The sequence below is a fragment of the Rana temporaria genome, chromosome 1, assembly GCF_905171775.1.
Source record: "Rana temporaria chromosome 1, aRanTem1.1, whole genome shotgun sequence".
NCBI lineage: Eukaryota > Metazoa > Chordata > Amphibia > Anura > Ranidae > Rana > Rana temporaria.
The window spans coordinates 600,694,422-600,709,087 of record NC_053489.1 but is presented as its reverse complement, the minus strand read 5'-3'; the positions used below and the strand labels follow the sequence as shown (position 1 = coordinate 600,709,087).

The window sequence follows — 14,666 nt, the reverse complement described above, 5'->3', positions numbered from 1 at the left end:
ATGGAAGAAATAAGGGGGGGAAGCAAAAAGAAAAGGAGAGGGACACATATGAAAGTAAATATTAAACACAATGAGAAAATGGAACGTATAAGAAGGACAATATGAAAAAGATGGGGGGAAAACACCAAGAAAAAGGTGAAAAAAAAGAGAATACACTTAAAATAGCACATGAAGACACATACTTCACTATATCTCCTACCCCCCTTCCTTCCCCCTCCTTCTCTACCCCACTCCCCCCCCTTCTTTCTTTTTTTTTTTTTCCTGAGGAGGAAATCGGAGAGGCCACCACCCATAATAGGAATAATCATATAAATGTATAATTGTCTTTTGTTAGTAAATGTTATATTTAAAGAAAAAACTTAGAGGTTGTAAAGGTAAAACATTTTTTTCCCTAAATAGCTTCCTTTACCTTAGTGCAGTCCTCCTTCACTTACCTCATCCTTCCATTTTGCTTTTAAATGTCCTTATTTCTTCTGAGAAATCCTCACTTCCTGTTCTTCTGTCTGTAACTACACACAGTAATGCAAGGCTTTCTTCCTGGTGTGGAGTGTCGTGCTCGCTCCCTCCCTTGAGGGGGGAGGGGGCGGGCAGGAGAGTCAGGACGCTCTCTAAGTTGCAGATAGAGAAAGGAGCTGTGTGTTAGTGGGTGTCCTGACTCTCCTGCTTGCCCCCTCAATGGGGATCGGGAGATCCATCCTTCAATTAAGATCAATACCCTGTCTGGGTAGAGTGGGTGGTAGGGTCGGTTAGCCTTTGTGGACACTTAAATAGCTTGCATCCTCAGATTCTTGAGTTTGGAAGGTGGGTTCCAGGGCTACAAGCTAGACTGTTGGAGGGGCCCCCCTTCCCTGGTTCATTACTTCCAACCTGCCTGTGCCAGCCAGCCGCTCCTGCACCCTCCATAGTTTGGTGCTTCAATGAGTTTTTGGAGGAGCCGAGCACAGAGCTGCCACTCGCCACTCTATGCTTAGAGCAGACCCAAGAACTGAGCAATTAGTGGTCTTTAATCGCTCATTTCTCGGTGTAGAGCAAACCGTTACAACATCAGATCGATGCTGCAGCAATCTAGGTATGTATATTTTGTTTTTGATTCCTGCACTTTTTTTTTTTTTTTTTAAGAGGTTCTAAAGGGGGAACCTTTTTAACTTAATGCATGCCCTTGATTAACATTAAAAATGTCCCACTTGTATGACTCCCCCTTTCCCACTGTCCGGGAGGGAGCCTGCCTGTGTGCACCCATAGCAAGTGACTTGCTATGGTGGCACACATGGAAGAGGAATAGCCTAGAGAGGTGAATACCATTGAAAATCGCAGGTAAGTACAATATGTTTGTTTTAAAAAATTACCTTTTACAATTGTTTGAAGCTTAATTTTTGAATTCATTAGAGTTATTTATTTATTTTTGTTCAATTTACTTAAAGGCCACTCCATGCCCCAAAGAGCCAAACAAAGAAATGATCAATGATGGCGCATCATGGACAATCATTAGTACGGATAAAGCAGAATACACTTTCTATGAAGGCATGGGACCCGTCCATGCACCTGTGACTCCTGTACCTGTTGTGGAGAGCCTGCAGGTATTATAGCCTATGTTTAGACGTTTCTGTTACGTGTGCTTTAATCAATGGTCCTTTCTTCTTTTTTCCAACCCTGTGTAATATTCTCTGTCTGTTAGGGGGGAATCTTTTCTGTTGCAATATTTCAATGGAAAATTGAATGGAACTTATATAAATACACCTTGATGTGTTTTAATAGAGAATTTAACTGTGTAGGCTATTCTAATTCCAGCCAGAACTTTATGTATTCATTTTAGATGGAGTGGAATAGTTTAGAACCAGTCAGGGTTTTTTTTGCTGTCAGTTTTCATGTTGGAAAGTTTTTCCTTCACCACCTGTTGCTTCACCATGACAGAAAGTGATAATCTAGCTGTAATGTTATGAGCTTCCAATGAGCAGTTCAGCTTACCCTTACAACTTCCATACCAAGCATACCCTTGAATGTGTATAGAATGTAATTTTATGCAACTATATTTCAATTAGAATTTCCAATAGTTACAATGTGGATCATGTACTGCTGCTCAGGGGATTTTGAAAAAGTTGTACATGTAGCATATTTGTATGTAATGTCACAATTGTATGCAATTTCTGGATAGAGCAGCAAAGGTTTTAGAAGCCGTCATTTTATTTTTTGAGGTCTGTGTCCTGTTCTGGAGATTTGTTTATCTTGCGTCTTTGGAAAAGTTAGAGGAAATCTGTTAAAAACTGAAGGAAAATCCCATTTTACCAGGACAAATGTCCCTATTGGAAGATCTCGTTTCTATCTGTCTTTGTAGCAACTGTAGAATATTTGTCACCGTGACAAATCGGGTGAATCTGCCCAGCGCGCGGGGAGGGGGGATGCGGGGCACAGATGGCAATAAAAATCTGACACTCTCTACTCTACACTACAATTCTTGGTCAGCAAATGGTAGAAGCACAAACTTACATATATTTTGCATTGTTGGTGATTTGTAGAGCATTTGCTTAATGTTAAATCCTGTTATCTTGGGCTCCCTTTACACGGGCAGACCAATTTTTTTTTTTTGCCCAACCTATTCGGCTCATCCGTTGCCCTCTATAAAGTGGCGGGTGTCAAAGGACATGTGTCCATTGACACCCGATCCTATCTGGTAAAAACGGAAGGATCCAGATGTTAACGGACAGACAGTCTGTTTCCATTCAACCTCCTATAGAGGAGAGCAGGCTGTGTCTGTGTCCACTCTGCTTAAAGCGGAGTTCCAACCACAATTAGCATTTTTTAAATGTATGTCCTTTCATCCTGCGTTTTTATAATATAAATCTGGTCACTTACTATTTTACAATCCGCCGCCGATCCGCATAGATATTCAAAAAAGATAGTTTATAAAACGATATCTACACCGTTGTCATTTTGCTTGTGGGCATTGTGAAGCCTACAGGCACTTACTTCCTGGGAGTGATAATTGGACAGCGCACTGCATCCTGGGAAATGACACATATTTCCCAGGAGCATTAGAGGGAGATGTCAGAATCCTAGGTGGTTTCAAAGGCAGATTTTGTGGGACCGCATAGCAACAGGCATTTCCAGATGTGTAACTTTTTTTTTTTCCTTTTTAGTCGTAAGCTACAGTTTAAAGCAAAATTGTTTTTTTTGATGGAACCTCCACTTTAAGTGAAACACACACGGACCTGTCATCCACCTGCTCAGCGGAGAGATCGCCCTGCTGAGCAGGCATATTCGCTAGCGGAAAGTGACAGTATGAAAGGGGCTTTAGAATAACAAATGAATGTGTTATAAATGAACAAGAATGCACATACATTTTCATAAGCAGTTGTGAAAATGTAAGTTAGTACATGTACATTGGCGTGAAAGGGCCCAAATAGGTTTTACAGAATAATAATTAATAGTAACCTGTCAATGCAGAAATATTGGGATTGCAGTTGCTGATTCTACCCCAATCAGACTTAAAGGAAATCTCTGGTCACAGCATAACCCTTCTTTTCCGACTGTGAAGTGTCTCGTTACTACTTCTCTGGCTTTAAAAAAAGTTTTGGTTAGAAATATAACCTGCACACTGTAAGTCAGACATTAGAGATGGAGAGTATGTGTTGAGAAATTTTTTATTTTTTCCCCCCTAATAGCTGAATGGTGGTGGAGATGTAGCAATGTTGGAACTTACAGGGCAGAACTTCACTCCAAATTTGCGTGTTTGGTTTGGGGATGTGGAGGCGGAAACCATGTACAGGTATTTATCATTTAGGTATACTGCTATTTTACTTGTCCCCTTTTTGTTTTGCCTCTAGTGTGTCACATGCAAGTGCAACTTGCAGGTCTCTAGCTACTTGATAATTATGCTTCCACAGCCGTTGGAGGCTGCAAGTTGCGCAAGCTTGATATGATTTTCATCATTTTGTTACCCCTTGCCTTTTTATTTAATAAAGCAAATCTTTTACATTAACACATACAGTCATGTGCCTGTTTCTGCCTGCAAGTATATTTCAATTTATACAATTTACATAAATGTTTTGATCTGAAGCTTCCACCTTCATTATTCTAAACCTGCATCAATTTGTGACTTTTCCACCCAGGTGTGCAGAAAGCATGTTATGCGTTGTCCCTGACATTTCCGCTTTCCGAGAGGGCTGGAGGTGGGTACGCCAGCCAGTGCAAGTGCCAGTTACATTGGTCCGGAATGATGGCATCATCTATTCCACCAGCCTTACCTTCACCTACACCCCAGAGCCTGGACCTCGGCCACATTGTAGCGCAGCAGGTGCCATTCTACGAGCCAACTCTAGCCTCCTGGCCTCAAACGATTCCAGCACGAACAGCGAGGGAAGTTACACAAACGTCAGCACAAATTCCAGCAATGTCACGTCATCCACCGCAGCAGTAGTGTCCTAACCACAAACTTTTGTATCTGGACTTCAGCTGACTTTTAGTTTTTACATGAAAGGACATGTATAATGAATTTTTTTTTTTTTTTTTTGGCTGTTTCTTTTTAGGTTTTTCTTTTGTGCTTTTATGGGAAAACCATCTTTCTCCATAATCGTTCGTATCACCTGAACCTTTTTGAACTGCAAGTGCCGAGCAAAGTTTTAAGCCACAATAATGAAATGGAATAAAAAACATATAAAATAGGTCTAACACCACCACTATATATCTGTTTTAGCCATGTTTTTTTTTTTTTTTTTTTTAAAGAAAAAAAAAATGGGCAGAAATAGAAAATGTGGTTTTTCTGGGGGGTAAAAACCTTCAGCAAACTAGACTGCATGAGCGTAACACAGATTTTATGGACCAACAGCCTTGTATAAGCTTTAGTAAAGGTACATTTTCACCATACCTTTTTATATCACGACATATAGTACACTTTTGTTACCAAATATTTTTTTTTTTTTTCCTAAGGTATAATCGGGCTCCAACCTGATTATACTAGTGTATTTTAATCATACTCTTCCAGTTACAAAAAAAATGATATATATATATTTTTGGTCAATGGCTGGATTTTTTTTAAGAGAACTTTTTCTTTTTTTATACATAAACGGATTTTGTTTTTATTTCAGCATGTCAAACCTTGTAAAGGCCAACAATTTTTTTTTAATTATTTGATTATATGAAGTCTGTGCAAAAGCTTTAAAAAAAAATGCCTCTACCTTGCCTGCAATACAAACTGTGTATGTGGATAGTGCTCTCTATTAAGTCATTGTCTAGTATACCCAGTTTTTGTTAAGTGTAGTTGAGGAGCAGTGATCCTGTGACCCTACAGCTGGTATTAAGAGAACTCCTCCCAAATCGGCTTTATTTTGTGTGGAGGGTGATTAGCGCCACTGATGTGTGTAAAGTATTTACCGCCGTGTAATGCCCATGTTAAAGTGAGCTCATGTCCAAAATTCTAAATATTCCTAACAATATAAAAGTAAGCTTTAAAAAAACAAGCCATCACTAGCATCTAGCTGCAAGCACTGTGGAACAATTCATTTTAAAGTTCACAACAGATCCTGAAAAATTGGGTTGCTATCTATGTAGGGTAATCTTGGCGTTAACACCTGCTGGTGGTTTACATTAGAAGGCTGGCACACTGGGAAATCGCTGTTGTTGGCAAGTGGATACAAGGGGAACTAAAGCCTGGTACACATTGTAAGGGCTCATTTACACTGGCTTCAACTTCAACATGCTTTTTGATGTGTTTTCGATGCTTTGGTGGTGCTTTTTTGAAGCTTGGTAGATGCCTTGTGTGTGTTGATATCTCATACCTGCAAAACCTACATAACAAAGTGAAGCTGAAAAAAAAACCTCTCAAACGCTTCAGGTGCTTCAAGCTTTGTCATGGACTTTTTATTGGAGGCTTTGAAGACACACTAAAGCGACATGGGATATCATTTTTGAAGCAAAGCAAACAAAACGTGTGAACAGGACTGTAAGCCAAGCATTCTTTTTAGTAAGGGGCTCTGATTGGCAGAACACACCGATCAGCACTCGCAGCCATTGGCTGAGAGCGCTGTTCAGATGCTGATCGGCTGTTGTTTTTCCAACGCGCTCGTTCGCCAGAAGCTGGACGTGAGGTTGGCTTTTGTCAAACAAGGACCTGTACACAAAAGAGAAATGTCTGCCGGTTTTTACTGTACCTGGTGATTTTTGCCTGTGTGTGCGGGGTCTTAAGATTTCTATTGTGAACTTTTAGGGTGACTTTCTTCAAAGGGTCTACAGCTACAGAGGCTCATGATGGCTTATTTTGAAGCTAATTTACTGCTTGTTATGGATATAGAAATACTTGAATGCCCATGGCTTTGGCCACAGGTTTACTTAACTTACAACTGATCAAGGGCACCTGTTTATACAACATAGAAACAGATGTAGACAATGTAAACATGGGTTGGAGTTGATGGAGGAATACCATGTTTGCAGGGTTTAACAAGAACGCTTCATAAGTTAACGTTGCACATCAGATGCCAAAATCACACTCCCCACTAAATGAAAAGTTTTGGTTGATGTTCTTTAAATGACCACGGACATCTACGATTTGGACCAGAGCAGATGGATTTCGTGTTCAGATACCAACTGAAGACCCACTGTTAGTCGTCACTGTTGTATGTAAATATATATGTATATGTTTTCTTACCTGTAGCCTCTTCATCGACAAGAGACCATAGCTGTTCTCTTCAATGAAGAAGCTAATGTATTTATAGAGACTATTTATGGTCCTAACGTAACCCAAAAAATAAAAACAAAAAAAAAAACTTGCAAAATATACATGCCATTTAAACAATCATTTTCATATACTGCAACTCCATGCATCAAATATGAATATTTTATTTAATTCTGTTTAAGTAAAAAACAAAAATAGCATCATTTTTATGTTTGAGGTTCAGGTTTTTGAAATTTTGTACATATCATCTTTTACATGTAAGTTAAGTGTCATTACATTTTTATTTTTCCTCATTTGACTTGTCCTCTATGGCTTATGTTGCTGTTTTTTATTTTTTTCTGCCTTTTGGCACTGGTCTTCATCTAGATACCTTATAATATTTTACACTGCTTAAAGTGTACCTGCCTCATGACATTGCAGAGGCAGAATATATTGGACTAAGCCAATGATCTTGCTCCTGTGATATTGCTGGTTTATGTTGATGTAGACAACAGGTACTTTTCAATTGGTACGCTTATTTTAAAGCTACCTATTCTGTTTAATTAAGAATCAAACCTTTTTAAGGATCTTTCACTTTTTTTTTTTATAAATTGTTTGCTCCAGAGCTATTGCCACTTTAGCTAAAATGTTGTCTTTCAATGAGTCTTGCCTACAGGACACTTCTCCATTAATCTGTTCTGCATCAGTCTTCATTAAACTTTTTATTCCTCTAGCAAAGCCATCCCTGCTATAAACCTCAAAGGGAATCTCTCATCAAGCTAAATACCTTTCTAAATACAAGCTACATTCTGTGTGTAGAACAGAGAAGCACCTTTTTTGACATTACTGCAAACTAATTGACTCCCTTGTAAATAGTATACAGGTTTTCAAATCCAACAGTGGCAGCTACCACTAGAAATCCGTTTGGCTTAATAAAATAATTGCCTTTCTAAAAGAAAAGGAAGTGGGACCGGGAAAACAGCTGGGTGATTTTCAGTGCATGCTGTGTTTTTGCATTGTGTTGCCTCTCACTTATGTGAGAGTGCATTTACCATAATAACAAACACCCAATGCTCTGTAGCACAGCACACAGATGTAAATGTTGTGGTGCACTGCGTTGCCAAATATAGCGCATGTGCATTAAAGTGGATGTAAAGGAAGTTGTTTGATTTAACAAACAAAAAGTCAAAACTTTTCCGCTCTGTGCAATAGAATTGCACAGAGCAGCCCCGATCCTCCTCTTCTCGGATCTCCCGCCTGCCCTTCTGGCTCTTGCTGGTGCCCCCAATAAGAATCAAATTTCCGTGGGGGCTCCCGAGCCCGACGACTGCGTCCATTGACAAAGCCAGGAGAGCCACAGCACTTATGCACAGTGCTGGATTGTGATGGGGTTCGGGTAAGTATGAGGGGGGTGAGTGACACAGGTGTTTTTTACATTCATGCATAGAATGTGTTAAGGTAAAAAACTGAGGCTTTAGAACCACTTCAAGGGCTCATTCATAGTAAATGGCTAACGTAATCCAACACACGTCAATGCACATAAACGGGTGACCAAAACCCTAAAGAAACTAATTGGGTAGGGGTGGAGTTCATACTACAAAAAATCCTTTAGCTGGAAGAGGGACTTTTTAGATGCCAAAAATGAATGCCAAACAACTTGTTACATAAAATACATTGTAATCGTCAATACATAGCGTTATACACAAAAAATAATGTTAGTCCTTGTATCCCCAGAACATTGTACATGGGAAAACATGTCAGTGCTAATTGCCTCATTGCCACCTAAGATGAAAATAAGTGAAAGAAATGTTTGTTACCGTATAGCTAATCTTATGTAGTAAAGTTTCTATGCATGCTGGTCAATCGGTCTCAACGGGTTTCACTGATCACTTTAGGAGAACAAGAATCAATATTTATATTTAAAGTGTTACTAAACCCACAACAGTAAAATCGGGCTGTATATGCAATAAAGCATGCTTGATATACTCACTGTGGAACCTAAGGGATTAATCCTCTGCATTGTGTGAAAAAGCTGCTTGATCCTGTCTTCTCTGATCATCCCCTTCTTCCACTAATGCCAGAACACTCTGGTCAGTGTTCTCAGCCATTGGCTGGGAGCACTGATCAGGAGCAGATTGGCAGACCTTTTTCGGTCATGCCCCTTCCACAGAAGCCGGCTGAACCTACTCCAGAACACATGGCGGGCCGAATGCCAGCCAGTATCTAACTGGTAGATGCCACCCAACATTTGGCCCGTGTGTTCTAGTCTTAAGTAACCAGATTGCTGCACCAGTTGCTAACTTTGAAAGGTATAGTTTGAATCACAGAGGCATGAACAGACATCTGCCTCCAGAGCAGAAATACAATTTTTGTATTCACAGGAATAAGTTATCCTGTGTTTGTGTAACTATCCGCAATGACCATCCTCCTTGCCAATATTTATTTCTATTTGTACCGTATAGCTATGTTGGATTGCGATGAGGCATTTAGCTTTGACTTGTTTTCCTATGTACGATGTTATAGGGATTAAAGGATATTACTAGGTCATCAATCTTTTAACAAACGTTTTTGTGTATATGACGTGTAACAATTTGTGTGCAATGTCTTTTTGGCACCTAAATTGTGTTTTGCAGATTTTATGTAAAATAGGGATGTTGGTGACCAGTAAATCCTAATGTATTGGAGTGTACATTGTGGCTTAACTTTGAGGCATGATAAAGGTAAAAGGAAGATTGACTGAGATGTTAAAGCAGAACCATATTCTTAAAATAAAAATAAAAAAAATACTGCAGTACTTGTAGTATTTGCAGTACTTTCCTCCTATCTAATGCTGTCCTGAGGCTCTGTGGTCCAGTGCTGGTCACTCTCTGGGTGGAATGACATCTAGCTTCATTTAATCCTGGGGTTTTCTTTTTGTGAACCCAGGCTGTCATGGACATACCACACCAGGTCAGCCTAATCTTACAGTACAGAGTCTGCCTCTTAAGTATCAAAAATTGTCAAAACAGGAAGAGGCTCCAAGGTTGTCACATAACTAGAAGACTCCAGCATTTAAGACGTAAGGGCAAAAGTAAAAAGATGCAGGGTTTTTTTTCCCCTGGATTTATGCTTAAATTGTTTTAAAATGCACATTGTTGGCTAGATTCTTAGCTGAGGACCATGCCTGCTATTTTGTGAAGTAGCTATAAAAAATTTTTTTTAACCAAACTAATTGATGCACACATGGTATTTCTAAATTGCAGATGCTCATTGAATGGCTGCTTAACTTAAAATGCACATTGGTTCAGTCTAAAAAATGTTATGTTTAATATTCAGAATAGTTCTTATGCAATATTGCATAATTCAGGAGTCTGCCAGAGCAGTCTTGGAAGCAAGACCTACTTGAGCCATGGAATTTACTCTTCTCTTTCATTGGCTACAATAGAAATGCAGTTATGTACTAATTGTAATGATCTAGGACAGTGGTACTCAACGCCTGTCCTCAAGACCCACTAACAGGCCAGGTGTGTAAGATAACTGAAATTCATCACAGGTGATATCATCTAAGAGAAAATATATATTTATACACAGGTGATATCATTTGCTGCTCAGTGATTTCAGTATTCTAGTCTGCATCTCCCCAAGGTAAGTCCTCGTTCACACTGGTGCGTTTTGACATGCGATTTGACATGTCAAATCGGCGGCAATTGCACCATCCTAATCGTTGCGACATTGTATCTGCGGCGCTGCACCGATTTCAAACAGCCGTTTCGGTACTACTTTTTGTGATTTCTGGCCACGATTTACATTGACTTCTGTGCAGGTTTCTGCGCAGATGTCTGAAATCGGGACCGACAAGCGGGAGTGAAATCATGCCAGTTCATCTGAACTCACACGGCTTCATTCCCGCAGCCCAATGTGAACCTGGGCTAATACTTAAAATCTGAGGATAGTAGTTGAAAACCACTGATTTAGGTATTGGCAACATGGCTCCTGAGATTTTTGAAGCCCTGACTTTGATGTTGGACCTGCTTTAATATCTTCTGCACGCCTTGTATATTGTCACACTTCCAACATTTCTAGAGCAGATTTACATAGAGTTGTGTTTTCATATTTGGAAATTTTATGATTGGCCTTTTTTGTTAGTATGTATTGTAGTTTTAGTGGTCATTCCATGAGCTCCCATCCATTTTTTTTTTTTTAAATCCATGTCAGACATAGTCTATATATGTGGGATATGGAGATAATTTCCAGAGGATCTGTCTGCCACATATTCCTGTGATATCACATGGGGCGTGTGTGGCTGCCATTACTGTCTACTTGTTCTGTCAGTGCTAGTTGCCTGGCTGTTATGCCGATCCTCTGCCTTCTGAACAGCTATGCAGGTAGAGTTATGACATTGCTCTGACTTTTTTGATCTGCATACCTGTTTAGATCAGTGGGTCATTATAATATTCAGACAACTAGTATTTTCAGAAGAAAATTCATAGAAGCAGCCTATGCTTTTCACTCAGGATAGGTTTGTTTTAAGCCTCCTGCTGTTCCACTTGCTGGGTGATGTTTTGCTTCAATAGCCATTTTGCTGAATTTACCGAATATGTATTGCACAATGCCAAAATGTTATGGGCGTTACCTAAATTTAAGCACTTAAAATATTCTTATTACCAATCTTCACACTTTGTACTCCTGTTGTTCATGCATGTGTTCATATCTCCATTTCTAATGTTACCACAGCAGCTCTCTGACACGTCATCTGTTTATCACTAAACTTCATTAAGTGGTTCAGCAGGATCATTTTCTTTGTATGTTAGGCAGGTTTAGGCTTCCAGATTTTATGTGATTTCCCATTATGCCTTGCTATCCATTGCTTGGCAGGTTATGCTGGGATTGAAGTGGCTGGAAATGGTGGGGAAGCCAGTTGCAGATTTCAGAGGTTGACTTTGAATATAAGGAATTAACAGAAAAACAGCCAGCCTTTTAAAATTGTCTGCATTGTCTGAATTCATGGCTAAGAATTATATTTTATCTTTCATGCGCTTTGTTTTTTGGGGGGGTTTACACAATTATCAGTTAACTTGATCAAAAAAAGTTAGTACTCGGACAGCCTACATGTCTTCGTATTTAGTATATTCATCATTTTACCATAGATGCTACTTCTATTCTGACATAGATGCTGTGTATGTTTTTCTTGAATTTTGAATTCACTAGAGCATTCTAGAGAGGGATAGATGTTACAGTAGGCTTTTTCTTTTCAACCATTCCCAGATATTTTCAGTAGAGTTAATATTTTAACAACTATGGAACGAAAGTTTGCAAGTCAGTCAGTGGATGCTATATAGGACTGGCAAAGCTTTGATGAACATTTACAGTTTCAGCCCTGTTGAAACATGAATCCTGTTCTACACAACCTTAAAGGATGCAAACCCTTCTTTTTTTCTCCCTTTTCCTAGCACTTTTTAGTCTATGGCTACACTTGTATGTTTGCTGTACTGCATGCCTGGTCCTTCATAGCCCCTGACCGACATCCTCACAGTGGTACTGATTTTTGGCAATTGAAAGATTTCTGTAGATCAATAGAAAATGAAAGTGAAAGGAGGCAATGGCTTACCTATGCAGGTAATGCCATGAAACATTTTGCTAAAATACACGTGGTGCCAGATGGGCTACATAAAAGGGCTTAAAGTGCCTTTTTTGAAAGTGCAAAAGAGGGGTAATGAAAAACAAAACCTAACTGCACTAAAAGAGGACTTATGCTTCCAGCAAGAGGGAATGACCAACCTCTGCAGAGCCGACCGGTGCATCGGTTTGGTCATTGTTGATTCTGTGTAAGAACAGCCATAGACCGAGAATTCCCTTCCTACCGCACAGACAGTGTTGACAGGGAAGCTGTCCCCACCCGGAGAACACAGCGATTACTGCTAGGAGCTATACCAGCCGCTTAAAATGATTGCATGTTAAATCTGGCAGACTGGTTGTACCCAAGTTGATCGATCAACTTGGGTGCATTCATCCTGCCCATACATGGTTTGAATCTCGACCGGTTCCTGCTAACTCCTAGATAGAAATATGCAGGTGTGGGTATGATTAAACCCAACACCATGTTTGACTGAACTTCTTTTAAAAGTGATTTCAGTATTTAGCTTGTGCAAACTTTTTCTGCGGTCTGAGTGGTTTAAGGCTTCTGTCTTGCTTAGGCGGCAGCCTGCCAGTCACTGCAATGCCCTAATTTGAACTAAGATAGGTTGTTCTTTTTCCTCTGCTCTATCTTTTAACCAAGTCTGCTTGATATTTGGATCTTTAAATGCTATTGTCACTCTAGGCCTGCCCGGTTTTGCTTTGGATGAAAACAGAATTGGTTTGTGAAAAATCCAGCTTGCAGTGAATTACTCCCTTGCACATATTCCGTTTAGCTACAGTTTGGCACTGGAATAGTTTAAGTGCCCAGGAGAACAATTCAGCTTCAAACAGAATCACTACGCTCTTTTTCAAATGGTTAAGAACATCTGGAAAATATGTTTCAGTAGAGCTTTTCAAGCAGTAGCAAACGTAACACTTAAGGAATAACACATTTAGATACCTTCCAGTATTAACTCTTAAAATCCACTCATACTGTGTTTGGTCAGTACCATTTAACTTCTGCCTACACAGAAATGTTTTCCCTACAAAAATGAAAGTAATTCAATGCAAGGTATTTAGGTAGTAATTTATGTTGCAGGCCTATATGTTAATCTTCCAAAACATAATCCCCAGGTGGGCGCAACATTTCTTGCAACCTGATTTTATTTTGTCTCCTAACAAAAAAAAAAAAAACGGTTGAATCGTATAGCTGCAGGATAGGAATTTTATTTTTATTTTTTCCTGAAAAATTGTGAGCAAAAAAAAGATAAAATGCACTTCTTGAAGGTGGACTCAGATATGTTGAGTCTACTGCATATGATATAGTATCTTAATCCAGACAGCTGTGTGATCCATATGCTTCAATTCAGTTTGGAGCAGCTGTTTTGTGTTTCAGTTCAGTGACCCATAACTTTAATGTTGTCTTACAATGTATTATGTCTTGTTTTCAAGTAAAAATTTCTTACGGTCAAATCGTGAAGAAAAATAAAAAAAAACACATTTGTGGTGTGGGCTGAAGGCGATTGGGTCACTCTGTATATTGTTATGCTTGCACCTGTTGATTTCATGAAGTTAGGCGCCTCTGTCCATTACCTCCACTCTTTTCATATGGCTTTTAGACCATGCCACCCTTGTTTTGACATTCTAAAAAGCACAGCCGATGGAGCAGTAAGGAATGGCAGGTGTTTGCCCGACTATATTCATGATAAGGGGATTCAGAGTAAGTATAAATGGGTAGTCGCCCTAAATCTAAAATAAACCAAGACTTTTTGAACTGTCAGTGTTTGAAATTTGTAGAATAGTTCTGGTTTTCTGATCTTGTGCCGAGTCTGATATTGTTCTTTGTATCTTGTTCCCATTTCAGCTACCCACTTGGGCAGTTGAAGAGTACACATTGCCATAGAGCATGTTTGGACACCATGTGGCTCTTGTATTTTACAAACCTTTGTTTGCTGGAAAGAAATTGGTTGCCTACTTCATTTATATATAAATGCCAGCAGTGTTCTCTAATTGTGTGTACCTTTTTACCCTTGCTGTTCCCCATTCAGTTAAGACCAAATCATTTGAGAAGAAGCATAGTTAATTGGTCATTCTTTTGACTGAGCCTGTACCTTTTGCTAGACTACATAGCATCATGTGCCTTCCAGGTGTGCTTCTTTATAACATTAACCAGCAAAAATATCCCTTACCCCAATGCTTCCTTCATTAACATCACTGGTATTTACTGTGCAGTTTATAGCAACATTTATCCCAGAATGCCATTTTAATTTCTCTAAATTGTATCACCACAAGCTGCTTATAATTATCTTTAGGATTCTGGTAATGATATCTTTCTGTTTGTGTTCCTGATTCCAAGCCCTTCCACAACTACTGTTAAATACATGTGCTTTATACCACCAATGAGAGGCTGGTTTCTGAATGCCGCAGA

The 14,666-nt window shown here is 39.3% G+C and overlaps 1 protein-coding gene across 4 annotated transcripts in view; it reads left to right on the top strand.

Annotated features, from left to right (window-relative positions):
- RBPJ (recombination signal binding protein for immunoglobulin kappa J region) overlaps nucleotides 1–4,714 on the top strand; it is a 154,271-nt gene extending 149,557 nt beyond the window's left edge. For all 4 annotated transcript variants that reach the window (XM_040335159.1, XM_040335160.1, XM_040335161.1 and 1 more), the window contains 3 exons: nucleotides 1,422–1,577; nucleotides 3,660–3,763; nucleotides 4,107–4,714. In XM_040335159.1, coding sequence (XP_040191093.1) covers nucleotides 1,422–1,577; nucleotides 3,660–3,763; nucleotides 4,107–4,422 — 576 coding nt within the window. In that variant the 3' untranslated portion in view covers nucleotides 4,423–4,714. The remainder of the gene's footprint in view (nucleotides 1–1,421; nucleotides 1,578–3,659; nucleotides 3,764–4,106) is intronic.
- Nucleotides 4,715–14,666: the final 9,952 nt, after the last annotated feature.